The following is a 17,614-nucleotide window of genomic DNA, read 5'->3' as shown; positions in this document are numbered from 1 at the left end:
CTGTGGTGAAGTTGAAATCCTTTAATGACTCTTTAAAAAATCGCTATATCTGGCAGGTAAGTCCCTCTTTGTCTTTTTCCTCCTTATGGTAAGTGCTGTTCTATGCAGTCTCTATTTCGGCGCCGGCTGGACAGAGTCTCTGTGTGCCTGAAAGACTTCCTGGTTCCAACACTTCCGAGAGGCGGGGCTTAGCGGCTGTCAAGCATAATGACGTCAGAGCGTGATGACGCGTTTCGCCGAGGGGTTCGGCTTCATCAGATCATTATCACACCACAGTCCCATTATAAGTCCTAAAAAGGGGGCGTGTTCGCCCAAATAAGTCCGCAAAACGGCTTGCTGATAGGTCAGTTCTAAATGACTTCTTTATTGGACACTGAACATATCTGGCTAGAGGATCCACTAAGCTGTTAAAATGTTGAACATAATTCAAGGTTGTAATATATTCCTTTGCAACCTTATACATAGAAATGCACACCAGTGTAAAATATTAATAAGCATTGAATAGTAAACAAGAAAACATTTACATTTAAAATGTAAATTAAACGGGGGCGTGGCCGGACGTCGGACGAGTATGGCAGCACACTGAAAGAGCTCCACAGTCTCGGGCTCTTAAACGCGGCATATTTACAATTTTCTGTTAATTCCCTGGCACCGACGAAGTGGGCGCGATGTCCCAGCACCGCACTAAAAAAATCGACGGAAACAAAAGACAAGACGACCTTCTTTGCGGCCAGAACGCCGCAACATAAACAGACCGACAACCGGGTCCAAGATGGCGCCGACTCAGACCCGGACGCAGACCACACTGAAGCACTGGAAAGAAATACAGATACTCCTGTGACCCCTCAAATCTTGCAATCAATGCTGGACACTGCTGTCACCAAAATGCAAGTGACAATCACTACAGCAATAGCAGCACTGCAAAAAGATATGACAGTCCTCGATGCCCGGACCACGCGCCTGGAGGGTAAGATGGCGGACAAAGAAGCTGCCCACACAGCAATAGAGGACCGCATGGGCGAAATAGAACACAAACTTGCACTCCACGACTCCAAGCTGGCAGACGTGGAGGACAGATCTCGCCGCAACAACATCAGGCTGCGGGGAGTGCCAGAAGAGGTGTCGATACAAGACCTAACAGCATACACAGTGGAACTATTCTAGCACATCTTACCTGACATACCAACCGATATGTTCCTCCTGGACCGCATCCACAGAATCCCAAGGCCGCAGCACCTCCCTGCCTCCACACCGCGAGACGTACTCATGAGGATGCATTATTACCACGTGAAAGACCAAATTCTCCGTGCCCACAGAACGAAGAAGGACCTATCTACTAAATACAACAACGTCCTCCTGTTCACGGACCTATCAGCGGATACCCTACGACGCAGACGATCCTTTAAAAATGTGTCGGAAACACTGACATAACATCCCCTATAGGTGGGGATACCCAGCGAAACTGTTCATCACCAAAAGCGGGAAACTCACCGTAGCTGCCTCACCATCTGAGGGGATGGTACTGCTGCAAACATGGGGCATAGCCCAGAACCTTCACCCAGACGGCGCTAGCACGGCATCCAGTACAGAATGGACTGCAGAGGTCGAAAAGGGCTTCGCCGAGAGATGGCAGCTGTTGACCTCCCACGTACCAGCAAGTGTAATGTTTCAAAATGTTAATTATGTTGTGTTTAAATGTTTTAAGCTTGATATTAAGTTGACCCACTAGGGACTTACCACATGGTACCACAAGTATACTTTTAATATAAGGACATAGCAAGGACAAGCCCATATGTGGCAGGTCACAAAGTCCGTAAGACCAGCCACAAAATAGCTCTACAGCTAGCCCGACCAGGGGTAAACGCCAGTAGCACAGCCAACCGCCACCACACCCCCATTAAGGGATAAGACGTGCAATGCCCACTCCCTTGCAGAGAGCGCGGCTAAACAAAGGCCCTGCAAAAACCCGCACAGCTACAGATCTACTCCCGCCCGGAAGCTTAAACGCAGTCATAGCGGGCACAACCACTAAACCCAACATGGGATGTTCCCCCCCTACAGCTGCTATAGCACTCCTATGGACGGTCTAGAGACTACCCTGCATATGAATAAGATAACAAACGCTCAAACCACGTCTGCAAGATTACAGGTTTTAATAGCGTGTTGCTGGCAGTGCTCACTTAGCAATTAGGTGACCAACTCAGCTCCACCAGGTGGAGAGGCAACAGTAGGTCTAGTAAGACAACCCACGCGCCAGACCAATACTGCACAGCCTCCTGAGGTGTAACCCCGCACCCCTAACAAACCCAAGGTCGCAACACAGCCACTACTGCGTGGCGGGACATGAGGCCGCTCGGATCAATTGGGGAAAACCTAAATCCAGTGAGCCCATAACTGCCACCTGCTGGATTCGACCCGACCACTACAACCCCCACACGAAAAGTGCCACAACTGGCACACACCCTTGAAAGTGACCATTGTATTATAAGTTTGTATACGGTTAGACTGCATTACTCCTGTATATATAACCCCTGATTTTTCCTTCCTCCTCCTTCCATCGACGACTCTCACCCCCACGCTACCCCCCCCCTCCATACTGAGACACGTCGTTCACACTGTCCCCCCTAAAAGAACACGCCAAGGCGCTAGAGAGCCCACAGCGACAAGCGACTACTCTTTGGTGCCTCAGACGCACAAGACATAAACGGACACACAATACTCGGCTTAGACTGAAGGTGAACCACACATCCCAGCCTACGCGTCAAGCTAACACACATCCAAGAACACATACCAAAGGGCCACAATGAAAGTATACACACATAACATTAGAGGGTTAAACTCGCCCCACAAGAGATAAACGATATTGAAAGAAATAAAAAAGACACAAGCGGACATCATATGCCTGCAAGAGACCCATTTTAAACACGACACTAAACCCATCATGGGCCTCAGACACTTCCCTCACCAATACCACACTACCTCTCCCATCAAAAGTAGAGGAGTGTCAATTCTCGTAAGCCAAGCCTTGGCCTTCGACCAAATAACAGTCCAACTAGATCCACAGGGTAGGTACATTATCCTGATATGTACATTAAACAACAACACGTACACAATAGTCAACACTTATTTCCCAAATGAGAACCAGCACAGCTACTTAACCACGCTGCTAGACAAGATAGACAAAATACACACGGGTACCCTGATAATATGTGGGGATTTCAACCTTATCCTGAACCCCAATACAGACTCCACAGCCATACACACACCCAAAAGGAAAAAAAACCTACATAAGCAATGTACGTCACTGAACAAGACACTAGCCTCCTATGGCCTCTACGATATCTGGAGAACTTTCCACCCAAACGACAGAGAATACACCCACTATTCCCAAGTGCACAACACATACTCCCGCATAGACGGCTACATAATGCTTAGCACACACCTACACCAAGTCAGATCCTGTGACATAAGCACCTCCACAGAATCAGATCACAACCCTGTGACACTCACGCTCGCTGATCCATACCAATACAAAAACCGCAGCCCATGGAGGCTCAACGAACAACTACTCAACGACCCTAAATTCGCAGACGAGATCCGCTGCGAAATCCAACACTACTTCACCACCAACGACGGGGGTAACGTGTCCCCCGCCACACTATGGCTTGCTCACAAAGCTGTTATTAGAGGACTCCTGCTGAATCACGCATCACACCTGAAGAAAACAACCCACACCAATCTGCTCACCCTCCTAAAACAACTACAAGACCTACACAGGGAAAATAAGAAGAACCCGTCCCCGGCCCTCTAGCAGCAGATCCAATCAGTAAAGGACGACATAAACGCAATCCATACACAGAAAGCAAGTATAGCCCTACTAAAACTTAAAGCAACTTCCTACTCCATGGGAAATAAAGCGACAAAAGTGTTGGCACAAAGACTACGAACTAAGCAAGCACAAGCGAGAATACCATTCTTAAACATACACTCTGGCCACAAAGTAATGCAACCAACGCAAATCTGCAACGAATTCGCGCATTACTACACCACTCTGTACATTCTGAAAGACCAATCTACCCAGCCCCACCCCTCCCCAGCAATGATTCGTACATACTTAGCGATGCGCACTATACCTAAAATCCAAGCGCACCAATCAGCTCAATTGTGCGCACCGATTACCACCGAAGTCCTGCAGCACATAAACAAAATGCCAAAAGGGAAAGCACCAGGCCCAGATGGCTACACCAACACATACTATTCGACCTACCAACAAGAACTGGCCCCGACCCTCACAAGGTTTTTCAACACTGCCACTCAACACGAGACCTTCCCACCCGAATTTCTAGCAGCCCATGTCATTACCCTCCCAAAACCGGGGAAACCCCCAACAACATGCCAAAATTTTAGACCAATTTCCCTCCTGAATGCAGACGCGAAACTCTACGCTAAAATCTTTGCCGAACGTCTCAGTACCATCTTACCAACGGTAATCCACACGGATCAAGTGGGATTCGTGAAAGGAAGACAAGGGCCAGACAACACCAGGAAGGCACTAGATCTTTACCACATCATAAAGAACTCCAATAAAGAAAGCATTATGCTATCCCTAGACGCCGAAAAAGCATTAGACCGCCTAAACTGGCACTTTCTACAGGAGACTCTACTCGCCTACGGATTCCCAAACGCGTTTCTCTCCGCAATCAAAGCGCTATACAGCACATCCTCAGCAACAGTACTTAACGCGGGGTTCTGCTCGCAGGAAATTTCCAATCACAAACGGGACCCGTCACAACCACTCACAACACTTCCCTCCCTCTACAAAGAACTACACGCATACAGCCAACACTCATACTACAAGCTCAACGTCACTAAAACAAAAGCAATGTGCCTCAACATCCCCAAACACACAGTTGAAAGGTTAAAAAAGAATCACAGATACGACTGGAGAGAAGACCACCTGGTATACTTGGGTATTAAAATAACACACAAAGACAAAGAACTCTTTAGCGCCAACTATACGAGACTATTGAAGGAAGTCGACACCCTCCTGCAATCCTGGAAAAATCTGTTTCTGTCGTGGATGGGAAGAATTGCAGCACTGAAGATGACAATTCTACCCAAAATCCTCTACCTATTCCGATCCCTTCAAATCAAGCTCCCCCAGACTACGTAACGAAATTACAGACGACCCTCCTTCGCTTCAGTTGGGGAGGCAAACACCCCAGAGTTCCCAGACCACTACTAATGAGGAATGTGAAAGAGGGGGGAATGGGCTTCCAAAACATAAAAGCATACTATCAATCTACCACTCTCACTAATGTCATTGGAGCACAATCGACTACCTACACACCTCAATGGGTAGCAATAGAGAGCAACTACTGCGGAAAACTGGACCTACCAACGATGCTGTGGGCACTCCAACACCTACAATAACCATCCCCGAATATACTACCAGCCACCAAGTACCTTCTAACGATATGGGAATCCTGTAGAAACAAACTGTGCTCAGCACACCCATGGGCCCTCGCAACCCCGATTAAGACTCTAAACCACTGTAACAGTACGTTTCCGTATCAAAACTGGGAAAAAGTAGGAATCACACACGTATTCCACCTCTGTGACAAAAGTGGACTCAAAACATTCCCAGTACTACAAGAAGAATTCAACCTACCCTCTAACTTTACATTCGCATACCTTCAGATCAAGGCGCTAGTCCATGACATCGTGATCAACAATATCAAACAAACCCTACAATCCTCCCTCATGAAGTTCGAAACACAATGCCTTTCGACAAAACCACAGAAGAAAACGGTGTCCATATGTTACAACACTCTCGCCAACCCCAAAGAGGAGACAATGTGGAAAATCCTGACACAATGGCAGGACGACCTGCAAACCACTTTCTCCCCGACTGAATGGGACAAGATCTTCACTGCCCTTGAGGGGTTGACCACCTGTGCCGCACACTTAGAAACATCCAGAAAAATCTTATATAGGTGGTACATGGTCCCAACTCACCTACACTCCATGTATGCAACCGCATCGGATCTATGCTGGCGCTGTCTCACAAATAAAGGAACTATGCTTCATATATGGTGGACGTGTGCGGAGGTGAATTCCCTGTGGAAGAAGACCATAACATTGATTACGAAGGTCACAAACTTCCAACTGGCGCACGAACCAGCTACAATACTACTCAGACTGCTACCGGACAACACGCCTAAACCAATCTGGAAGATGATCTACCGGATATTGAGTACAGTATCCACACTGATAGCCAGGTGTTGGAAAACCCCCAACCTGCCCTCGCTCAAGGAAATCGAATCTGCAATGACTACGACAATTGAATACGAACTCACAATGTGGTACCAGACGAAAATCAGTAAACTAGGCCCCCACACTAACACAATGTGGCAGACCTACCTTCAACTTGCTAGCGAGACACATACACAGACCTCAGACACTCAAGTAGATGATCAAAATCAAGAGGCCCAAGGCCCAGATACCTGCCGGTTTGAGAAGCACAACACTCCCGAATCTCCTCCCCACCTAGCAGGACACAGTAATACAATTACAGACCACCCAGACACGAACACAGAAACAGACGGGAGACAAGGCACAGGACAGATTGTCTTTATGGACCTTCCCTCCCCCCCCTCCGACCCCGCAACCAAGAGACCTAGCTGATATCCCCTGGCACACCAAAACCAGATGCTGACAACGAAGGTAGCATGAACCGACCAAAAACCAGAATCCCTATGATAACAGGGAGAAAGACTACTGATCAGATCTTAGAGCAGACTCTACCCCTCTAGAGACAAGATTCCATACAGCCCCCACCCTGCGCAGCATCCCAAACCGAGAGCCCCAACGTAAAAGCCCAATGGGCAACACTAGACCATCTGACGGCAAAGGGACCCCACTCTAGTTAAGCCTCAGGCAGGGAAAACCAGATTGGGAAGCCAGTAGTCACCAAAGTAGAAAGTCGGAATTAAAAATGCATGCATGTAAAAGCAATCTACAAAGATGTATACAACAACCAACTGCATTTCATGTAACACAACGTACACACTGAAATTTTACTGCCCCCCTCCCCCTCTTCCTTTCTGTACCCCCCTGTTATTTGTTATTTGAAAACAATAAAGAACAAATTGAAAAAATATATATATATGTAAATGAAACCATGATAAAAATGGCTAAGATAATATATTTCAAAAGATGAAAAAACATTATATAAAATATAATTGTCATGAATAATGATAATTGCTAAAAAAAATAGGAGATGCAAAAAGGCTAAAATACAAGATTATAAAAAAGGAGGATAGATTATTATTCATAGTACTAGAATATAATTTAAAATTGAAAAATATTATAAAAAATTATAAAAAATTAAAAAGATCAAATTCTATATTTAAACCATGTGGTTCCAATGTCTTTAATCTATGAACCCCCTCTAAAAGATTTGTTTACTACTTCTATACCTAAAAGCGTTAAACCCTTAGGGTCCTTATTGTGTTTTAATTTAAAATGTGCTGAGACACTATGTTGTGCAACTCCTTTCAAAATATTGTTAACATGCTCCCCTATTCTCTTATGAAGTGGACGTAAAGTTCGCCCCACGTATTGTTGTCCACATGGACAAACTAAAAGATAAATAACACTCCTTGTAAAACACATAATAAAATTATTAATACTAAATTCATTACCATTACAGGGAGTGCAGAATTATTAGGCAAGTTGTATTTTGAGGATTAATTTTATTATTGAACAACAACCATGTTCTCAATGAACCCAAAAAACTCCTTAATATCAAAGCTGAATATTTTTGGAAGTAGTTTTTAGTTTGTTTTTAGTTATAGCTATTTTAGGGGGATATCTGTGTGTGCAGGTGACTATTACTGTGCATAATTATTAGGCAACTTAACAAAAAACAAATATATACCCATTTCAATTATTTATTTTTACCAGTGAAACCAATATAACATCTCAACATTCACAAATATACATTTCTGACATTCAAAAACATAACAAAAACAAATCAGTGACCAATATAGCCACCTTTCTTTGCAAGGACACTCAAAAGCCTGCCATCCATGGATTCTGTCAGTGTTTTGATCTGTTCACCATCAACATTGCGTGCAGCAGCAACCACAGCCTCCCAGACACTGTTCAGAGAGGTGTACTGTTTTCCCTCCTTGTAAATCTCACATTTGATGATGGACCACTGGTTCTCAATGGGGTTCAGATCAGGTGAACAAGGAGGCCATGTCATTAGATTTTCTTCTTTTATACCCTTTCTTGCCAGCCACGCTGTGGAGTACTTGGACGCGTGTGATGGAGCATTGTCCTGCATGAAAATCATGTTTTTCTTGAAGGATGCAGACTTCTTCCTGTACCACTGCTTGAAGAAGGTGTCTTCCAGAAACTGGCAGTAGGACTGGGAGTTGAGCTTGACTCCATCCTCAACCCGAAAAGGCCCCACAAGCTCATCTTTGATGATACCAGCCCAAACCAGTACTCCACCTCCACCTTGCTGGCGTCTGAGTCGGACTGGAGCTCTCTGCCCTTTACCAATCCAGCCACGGGCCCATCCATCTGGCCCATCAAGACTCACTCTCAATTCATCAGTCCATAAAACCTTAGAAAAATCAGTCTTGAGATATTTCTTGGCCCAGTCTTGACGTTTCAGCTTGTGTGTCTTGTTCAGTGGTGGTCGTCTTTCAGCCTTTCTTACCTTGGCCATGTCTCTGAATATTGCACACCTTGTGCTTTTGGGCACTCCAGTGATGTTGCAGCTCTGAAATATGGCCAAAGTGGTGGCAAGTGGCATCTTAGCAGCTGCACGCTTGACTTTTCTCAGTTCATGGGCAGTTATTTTGCGCCTTGGTTTCTCCACACGCTTCTTGCGACCCTGTTGACTATTTTGAATGAAACGCTTGATTGTTCGATGATCACGCTTCAGAAGCTTTGCAATTTTAAGAGTGCTGCATCCCTCTGCAAGATATCTCACTATTTTTGACTTTTCTGAGCCTGTCAAGTCCTTCTTTTGACCCATTTTGCCAAAGGAAATGAAGTTGCCTAATAATTATGCACACCTGATATAGGGTGTTGATGTCATTAGACCACACCCCTTCTCATTACAGAGATGCACATCACCTAATATGCTTAATTGGTAGTAGGCTTTCGAGCCTATACAGCTTGAAGTAAGACAACATGCATAAAGAGGATGATGTGGTCAAAATACTCATTTGCCTAATAATTCTGCACTCCCTGTATATGTACTACTAAATTTACTTATGCCTTTCAGGGTTCTGTTCCTACTGTACTTACATCCAGTGCATTTACCACAGGAATAAAATCCTTTTTTCTCATTCATAAAATGTTTGTGTGGATTTTTTTTGGGATGATAATGAGTTAGAATGAGGTTAAGATTTGGTGCACCCCTAATAAAAGGTTTTTGTGGTATGATTTTGGCCAATTCTGTATCCTCCCTTAGTAGGCGCCAATACTTATTAACTATTTTTTTAATGTCTTTATGTGCAATATTGAAATCAAATACCAATGGTATGTTGTTCAACTCCTTGTTATCCACATTCTCCCTAGTAGTTTTCTTGTTAATAAGATCATCCTGTTCTAAAATAGCAGTTTCTTCATACGCTTTTTGTACCAACTGTTGTGGATATTTCTTATCTAAAAAACATCCTTTCAAAACTTGTGCTTGATTTTTAAAAATTTCAGTATCCGTACAATTTCGTCTAATTCGTCTAAGTTGGCCTCTGGGAATGTTGTTTAACCAGGGAGTATAATTAAAAATTGACAAATATTCTCAACAATTATAAAAAATTTAAAAGATGTTAAGCTGTGCTTTATAATTCATGCACTTTCTTGTGAATAATGTTTAGGCAAATGATTAGACAGACAAATACACTGACAGACAAATAGATACACAAACAAACAAAGCATGAATGAATATAAGATTTAACACTATTACAGGAAGTCACACAGGAAAACTGTATGCAGGTGTGTGCACTACCAGCACAGCTCCGATTTGCTTGGCACTCCATGTGTTCAAAATTGTTGGATGGTTGAATGAGGAAGTAAAACTTTTTAAATTATATAAGAAGCCAGAGGGTGGAGCTACTGCACTAAACATTATTGAATATATCTTTTAATATATGAAGAAAAAAAAAAAAACATTTCCAAAGTGAAAGTGCAGAGGCAGTGACAGGGTCTCAATAGCTAGTATGATTATGGTGCTTCCAATCTTTTTTTAGTGTAACAAACCGAACTATGAGTACTGAGAACAGTCAAAAACTCAGTAGCTTGCACTTCAGTTAGTCCCTGCTTAGGTCTCAAAAAATTATTTGCTCTTTTTACCATTTCAAAGAAAACCTATACCATTTTCATATCAGACTGATCCAACTGATCCATGCAGTCGGTAAACAAAATACCGGCAAGTTCTCTCTGCATAAGAGAAACAGCAACCCCGGACGATCTTTTGGCAGTGTCAGCAAGGGCTAGCGCAGGGATAGGCAACCTTCGGCACTCCAGATGTTATGGACTACATCCCCCATAATGCTCTTATACCCATATTGCTGGCAAAACATCATGGGAGGTGTAGTCCAAAACATCTGGAGTGCCAAAGGTTACCTATGCCTGGGCTAGCGGATACCCCTCTAGCCACAATGAGTCCTTTAGATATTCCTACATATTGTTTAATGCAGCCACCTATTTCCACAAATATATAACAAAACAAATGCATGAAAATCTAAGTTTATTGTTCTAAGACTAAATTTAGGATGAGGTTAATATATCCCAGCCAACCCATTAAATTTGGAAGGACAAGCACTGTACACGAGGTTACTAGGACAGCATAATGTGGAAGTTAGGTCAATAAAAAAACATGCAGTTATACCTGAGCCACTAGTGGAGCACATTTCCCTTCTAGAAGCAGGAGTGCTTTGGGTAGGAAGGTGAAGGTCCCATCTAAGTCGGCTTCCAAACTGGATTTTTCTAAGCATCCTAAACCATAAAAGGCAATACAGAAAAACAGTCAAAATAAGTCTGCGTGATTTTTATGTGTGAACAAATATCAGGAAATAGAAGTTATTAAAACGACAACAAAGCTGAAATCCCAATAGAAGATCACTATCACTGCATACAAGATTCATTCTCAGGCCAGTCTCCAAAGCAGGGACACATTTCTCATAGTGCACATTAGATATTTGTCTAAAGCAATGTATTGCTGACCATGAGAGAATCAAGAACATGGCTATGGGTTACCCACGCCAATACTCCTACATGCTCCATAATAAAATTACAAAGCACAAACATATTCCTGGTGTTCTATCATTAGGGAAATATATACAGTACAACATAGATATAACCACACAAAAACAAACAATCAGAAGATGAGCTCAGCATTTCAAGTACACAGCAAGATGGCTCATGAGCTTCTTATGATGAGCATGCTGCCTAGTATGAGAAACAAAATACTGGGGCAATTAGCTGATTTCTCCACCTCCAACCAAATAGAAAAATGTAACTGCACCCAGGGAGGGCTGGCAACCTGTCACCCTGGGGGGCAAGTACAAATAAATGGCCATTTAATGTGCTCCATACTCTCAGATCTCAGTGTGGATGGTCCTACTCATATGGAACATGTGACGGACCACCCAGATGGAGGTCACTGGACTTACACAGCGTGCCATCATTTTCCTGTAACCTCCATTTCCTGTAACTGTCTCATCTTACCCTGTGCTCACTGTCAAACACCTCCATGAACATTATACATGCTTACTGTAGTCTTGCAACCTAGTCAGTCTCAGATACTGCAGTCCACCTTAAAATAGTCTAGTGGGATAGGCCATGCCTGCAGAGCACAGACCCCCAGTCCATTCACAAACCCAAAAGTTCCAGGCTAGCAAAGGCCTTGCACAATTCCTGCTTGCTGACTTATTCCTGCAAAAAGACATCCTAAACACACTTCCCAATATTTAATTTTCAGATTAATAGTTTATGGTAGTGGGCCATGGGACATTTGCACCCTTAACCCCTTTTCTAGCCCTCTCATGATTGCCACATTAAGGGGCAGAACCAGTTCACAGTATTTAGATTTCACCACTGCCCCAACATTCAGGATTTAAATGTCAAATACAAGGACTCTTGGTGAAATCAGAAGAGCTCCTAGGTATGGAGATGATATCACATCACATGAGGACAAAACTAAATAAATGTTCTCTTTTGATCTATACATATTGAGAATGATTTGAAGCTGCATGAACATAGTCAATTACATAATGTTTAAGAGATAGTTTCACCATGATGGATTCATCCTCTTTGTGAACAAGGTAGTGAAAAGTTTATTATCAATAAAATGGCATTGACACATAATTTCCAACAAATAAAAAATAATTATAATGACATGTCTAATAGTGTAACAAAGTTTTCAAATAAAAATAATCAGAAAACAAAGATAGCACTTATTTACCAAGATCCAATGCAAATTCTGCAACACATGATTTGGAACAGCCCACTAAAACCGCATCTTCAATTTTCTGTTCATCCTGTCCATGCTTATTGATTGTTCTTTGTAACTCTGTGTCAAAAAATAAATCTTAGTGGTGATTTAGGTCTAAAAGGCCAACATTCAAATTTAACACAATAACACAACTGACTTGTCCCCCTACATAAGAACGTGTAAAACGGGCTTTGGCCTTCAACTTAACCACACTCCAAATCCCATTTTAGTGAGGCACTTTTTGTTTTGATGCGTTAAATGTGTTAGTGATGGTTCCGTTGATGCGTCAATAACTCCTCTATTAGTAGGACAGCAATTGGTGAAATAGAGGGACAATTTTCAATAATCCAATAATGGATCAGGAATAAGTCGACATTGTTCACAGCTCATCGGCAGCTGTTGTTAATTTGTAAACATTAAATATATTGCCATTTTCCTATATACATGTTTAAAAGGAACGCTATAGCTCACTGCATTGCAGTGCTTAGCTTACGAGAGCCAACAGAAGTTTCTGCTGAGGAACAGTCAGGAGATGATATTGGTGGCGGAAAGCATCGCCTGAAGGACCCCTAGTACGAAGTCAATCGGTTTAAAATGGTTTAATTCCTTACAATGGTTGTGGTCGCCAAAGCACTTTTAGCATCGTAACCACTTCAGCAAGCTCTATTGGTAATGGTACTTGGAGTGTTCCTTTAGGTATATACACAGTAGTAGTAAATTGTGATTGGTGGTTCCAAGCCATACTGGTCCAAACCACCTGGAAGAGACTTCTTCACATAACTATATGAGAACACATGAATAGAGTTATCAGTACAATTTCTGAGGACATGGAAGTGGTGGAAGTCATGTGACTAACTAAACCATTTATGGACTGTTACTAAGCACTATTTGAATTGTTTAATTTGTATTACATGTAACAGTTGAGCTAGTGAATGTAGCACAAATGGCAGGAAAATTACTGCTATTAAACTGTCACTTATGACAAATACAAAGGAAGCACTATGTTACAGTTACAATATTATTTATACTTTATATCATGTATACTCTCTCTTCAATCAATAAGAGAATAGAACTCACCTTGAGCGCTTACTGTTGGTACAGAAAAGCCACTGCCAGATTTCCTGAGTAATGGAAACAGATCGTGAAAGAGGTAGAATGATCCGGATTTCAGAGCCTGACGACAAACATCATCATTTTCTTTTAAATCAAACAGATAGCTAAAAAATAGTAAAAAAAAATAGCAACATTGTGTGATTAATATCATTTTATGTTTAATTTATGGTATGTATGGACATGTGTGCATGTACAAGCCTAAACCCCTACAATTGCAGTCACTTGACAAGGTATGGAAATGCTCAGGTAAAATAAAGTACCAGAACCACCAACCTTGGGGTCAATTGCACAGAGCACACAGAGCTACAAAGTAGTCATATTACAAGCACTGAGTAATTCCTGGCACCACCTGAAAGTTCTTAAGTTACAAGAGGGCTTAAAAAATATGAGTCTCTACAGACAAACCCACATAAGTTGCATATTTACAACTGTACAATCTTAGAACAATCTTAGCACAAGCTTAGTGATGGAACCAAAATTAGAAGAGTGGAACGCAGATCAACGTGCATGGTGAAACGCAACGTTACTGAGAACTGCTCAAACACTACTAAAGTTAAGATCGGTATCACGGTGCAACACACCCGGAGCTTGACTGGATACTGCCTGAACTAACACCAAGGAGCGCCAATTCTTCCTGATTAGCTGGCACATGGAGGAAACGTGGAAGCGAATGGTAAAATTTAGGAGCTGTGTTCCCCAATAGTCGATTCCAATCCAACAAATTAACGGTGATTTAATTTCATTTAGTACTATATAATTTTAAAGTTTAGTCCTAGTGGCCCCTGTATGTTGTAATTGGACGTATGAAATTAAAAGAGAATCCTGCCCGTGAACTCATAATCTACAGGGGAATTGTACATTGAGACAAAAGGTTGTGGGAAGAAAAGAAAATTGTGAAGTAACAGAAATGTATTCACGATTGTGCCAATATAAGGAGTACTACTGTACACCGTGAGTATGAAGAAGATATATTGTAAAAACAAATGATGGATTGGGTTAGGAAGCGACGGGGAAGGCTTCAATGAAGAGGTGTGCCTTTAAAATTCTGTGGAAAAATTATAGAGAGGTGGCAGATAGAATGTGGAGAGGGAGATTGTTCTAGGGGTAGGAAGCTAAAAGGTCAAATTTACAGAATCATGAGGGAGCCAGTAGATGTGGGGGTTGGGTATATATATATATATATATATATAAAAAAAGGAAAAAACCTTGCACTCCAACTCACTTTTGTTTGTAGACCCGGTGCTCGATTGCACTAATAGATATCTGTAAGAAAAAATCAGCACTCCCAGGATTTATACGAAAAAAAAGAAATTTGGTCTTTATTCCAGAAATCGACGTTTCAGTTCCACTAGGGAACTTTCATCAGGACAGAATACAGATACACATACAAACAATCTGGTTTAAATAAGACTAGCAATCATGTTAACTCACGGTTCAGATGTGTTAGGGATCAATCAACCTATCCGCCGAGCGTCCGGGCGGGTGCAGGATGCTTCCGTGTTTCTAATCGCGCGCTCAGCTTACTTCCTGGTTCCCCGCGTCCTCCATTGCTATGGAGACGTCGGGCGCATGCGCGTTTACTCCTGGACTCATTTCTACATCGGCCCTTCGCTCGGCGGTAGGATTTAAGCGAAATCACATTGAAAACATCACGGAAAACTGCTACCTCCATATAAAGAAAAGCAATATAAATAGAACAAATAATTAATAGTTACAAAACAAAAAGTGTGTGATAGACTGTTAATAGTCATACAATGTGAATAAATTCTTGCATTGTAAAGACATCACTTTATCCTTATTGAGACTCAAGTATTGGGAAATATTTATGTATTCTCAACAATTAATCTAATCAAAGGAAGGTGATCTACTACCACTAATAGGGGAGTCACTATAGAATGTGATGTAGCGTGTGACATTAGATACTTACTATATCCATCTAAATGTGCTATACTTTATAATCTAGTGTGATATAGTCAATATATTAAACTGTGAAAAGTGTTAATGCATCCTTAAATAAAGTGCTACTGCATACTCTTAAAAAGTGTTAAACAGTGTGCAAACTGGCTATTCATTGTGTTCTAATATAGCCTTGCTAATTACTCCTATGTGTAAGCTAAATTTATCCGTCCGTGATGCCTACCCCATATATAAAGGAGAGACTTGTTATAGATAGATTCTCCTCAACTGCCTTCTCTACATGCCCTCTGCCCAATCTTTGGGGAGCACGAGTAGGAGAGAATCCCAATCTCTCCCACATATTAACCAGAGCCCACAGATTGCTATAGAGATGAATTTGATGTAAACCATATAATGAAAATTACAATTAAAAAAAAAATTTGGGGAAATAATCCAAAAAAATTAAGTTTAAAAAATATTATCCTTTTATCGGTAGCCTAGTTGTTCAACGTTTATTTTGTCATATAGTGACCCTAGTGATCTAGTGACCCCCACTGTTCCTTAATGCAACCCATTACTTTCCATATCGTGCCACTATTTTGGCCTCATTGGTAAGTAATCTATCATAAAAAGGGGATATAAGAAAGTTTCTCATTAAGGCCATTTGGAGCCATAGTCCCCAATTTCTGAATCCACCATGTCTCTTTCTGTAATAGTTGTTCCTGTCTGTTGCCGCCTCGTCTTGAGATTGGAAGGTGGTCAATCGCGATGCACTTTAAAGAAGATAATGGATGATTTTTTTCCAAAAAATATCTAGCAACCGGTTTATCAGATTTGTTGTCCCTATAGGCCAATCTGATGCTAGACCTGTGCCCCCTTATTCTTTCGCACAAGGCAGTTTCCGTCTTCCCGACGTAATTTAATCCACAGGGACACGATAATTTATAGATCACATGATCTGTACGGCAACCAATCCTATGTTGTATTTTATACACCTGACCTGTATTAGGGTGATTAAAACTTTTGCATGCTATAAGATGTCCACAGGTCACACAGCCTAGGCATCTTACACATCCAAGGCTTGCCACACTTCGTGTTGTAGATGTATAACTTTTAATTGGGTCTGTATGGACCAGTAGATCCCTTAAATTCTTGTTGTTTTTGTACGAGAACATTGGTTTGTTGTGTATACTCTTTGGGAGGCTCCTATCATTTTCCATAATATGCCAGTTCTTCACAACTGTCTGGCAAAATTTTGTTGTTGCTGTATTGTAGGTCATTGGAAAAGGGATCCTATAGTTCTTCTCCTGTAGTTTCTTTTCCGTCTCTCCTCTCCGATCTTTCGCTTTCATTAGAGCGCTGTCCAACACCTTCTTAGGATAGCCTCTTTGTGAGAATTTGTTGTACAGAAACAACTACAGGAGATGTACAACAAATTCTCACAAAGAGGCTATCCTAAGAAGGTGTTGGACAGCGCTCTAATGAAAGCGAAAGATCGGAGAGGAGAGACGGAAAAGAAACTACAGGAGAAGAACTATAGGATCCCTTTTCCAATGACCTACAATACAGCAACAACAAAATTTTGCCAGACAGTTGTGAAGAACTGGCATATTATGGAAAATGATAGGAGCCTCCCAAAGAGTATACACAACAAACCAATGTTCTCGTACAAAAACAACAAGAATTTAAGGGATCTACTGGTCCATACAGACCCAATTAAAAGTTATACATCTACAACACGAAGTGTGGCAAGCCTTGGATGTGTAAGATGCCTAGGCTGTGTGACCTGTGGACATCTTATAGCATGCAAAAGTTTTAATCACCCTAATACAGGTCAGGTGTATAAAATACAACATAGGATTGGTTGCCGTACAGATCATGTGATCTATAAATTATCGTGTCCCTGTGGATTAAATTACGTCGGGAAGACGGAAACTGCCTTGTGCGAAAGAATAAGGGGGCACAGGTCTAGCATCAGATTGGCCTATAGGGACAACAAATCTGATAAACCGGTTGCTAGACATTTTTTGGAAAAAAATCATCCATTATCTTCTTTAAAGTGCATCGCGATTGACCACCTTCCAA

The 17,614-nt window shown here is 41.9% G+C and overlaps 1 protein-coding gene across 1 annotated transcript in view; it reads right to left on the bottom strand.

Annotated features, from left to right (window-relative positions):
• NUDT13 (nudix hydrolase 13) overlaps positions 1-17,614 on the bottom strand; it is a 103,948-nt gene that overhangs the window by 24,567 nt on the left and 61,767 nt on the right. The window contains exons 4-6 of the mRNA XM_063433737.1: positions 13,598-13,737; positions 12,491-12,598; positions 10,916-11,022 (exon numbers count right to left, since the gene is read on the bottom strand). Coding sequence (XP_063289807.1) covers positions 10,916-11,022; positions 12,491-12,598; positions 13,598-13,737 — 355 coding nt within the window. The remainder of the gene's footprint in view (positions 1-10,915; positions 11,023-12,490; positions 12,599-13,597; positions 13,738-17,614) is intronic.

This window comes from Pelobates fuscus, chromosome 10 (assembly GCF_036172605.1).
Source record: "Pelobates fuscus isolate aPelFus1 chromosome 10, aPelFus1.pri, whole genome shotgun sequence".
NCBI classification, from domain to species: domain Eukaryota; kingdom Metazoa; phylum Chordata; class Amphibia; order Anura; family Pelobatidae; genus Pelobates; species Pelobates fuscus.
The sequence above is the reverse complement of the archived record's forward strand: the minus strand, read 5'-3'. Positions and strand labels throughout refer to the sequence as shown.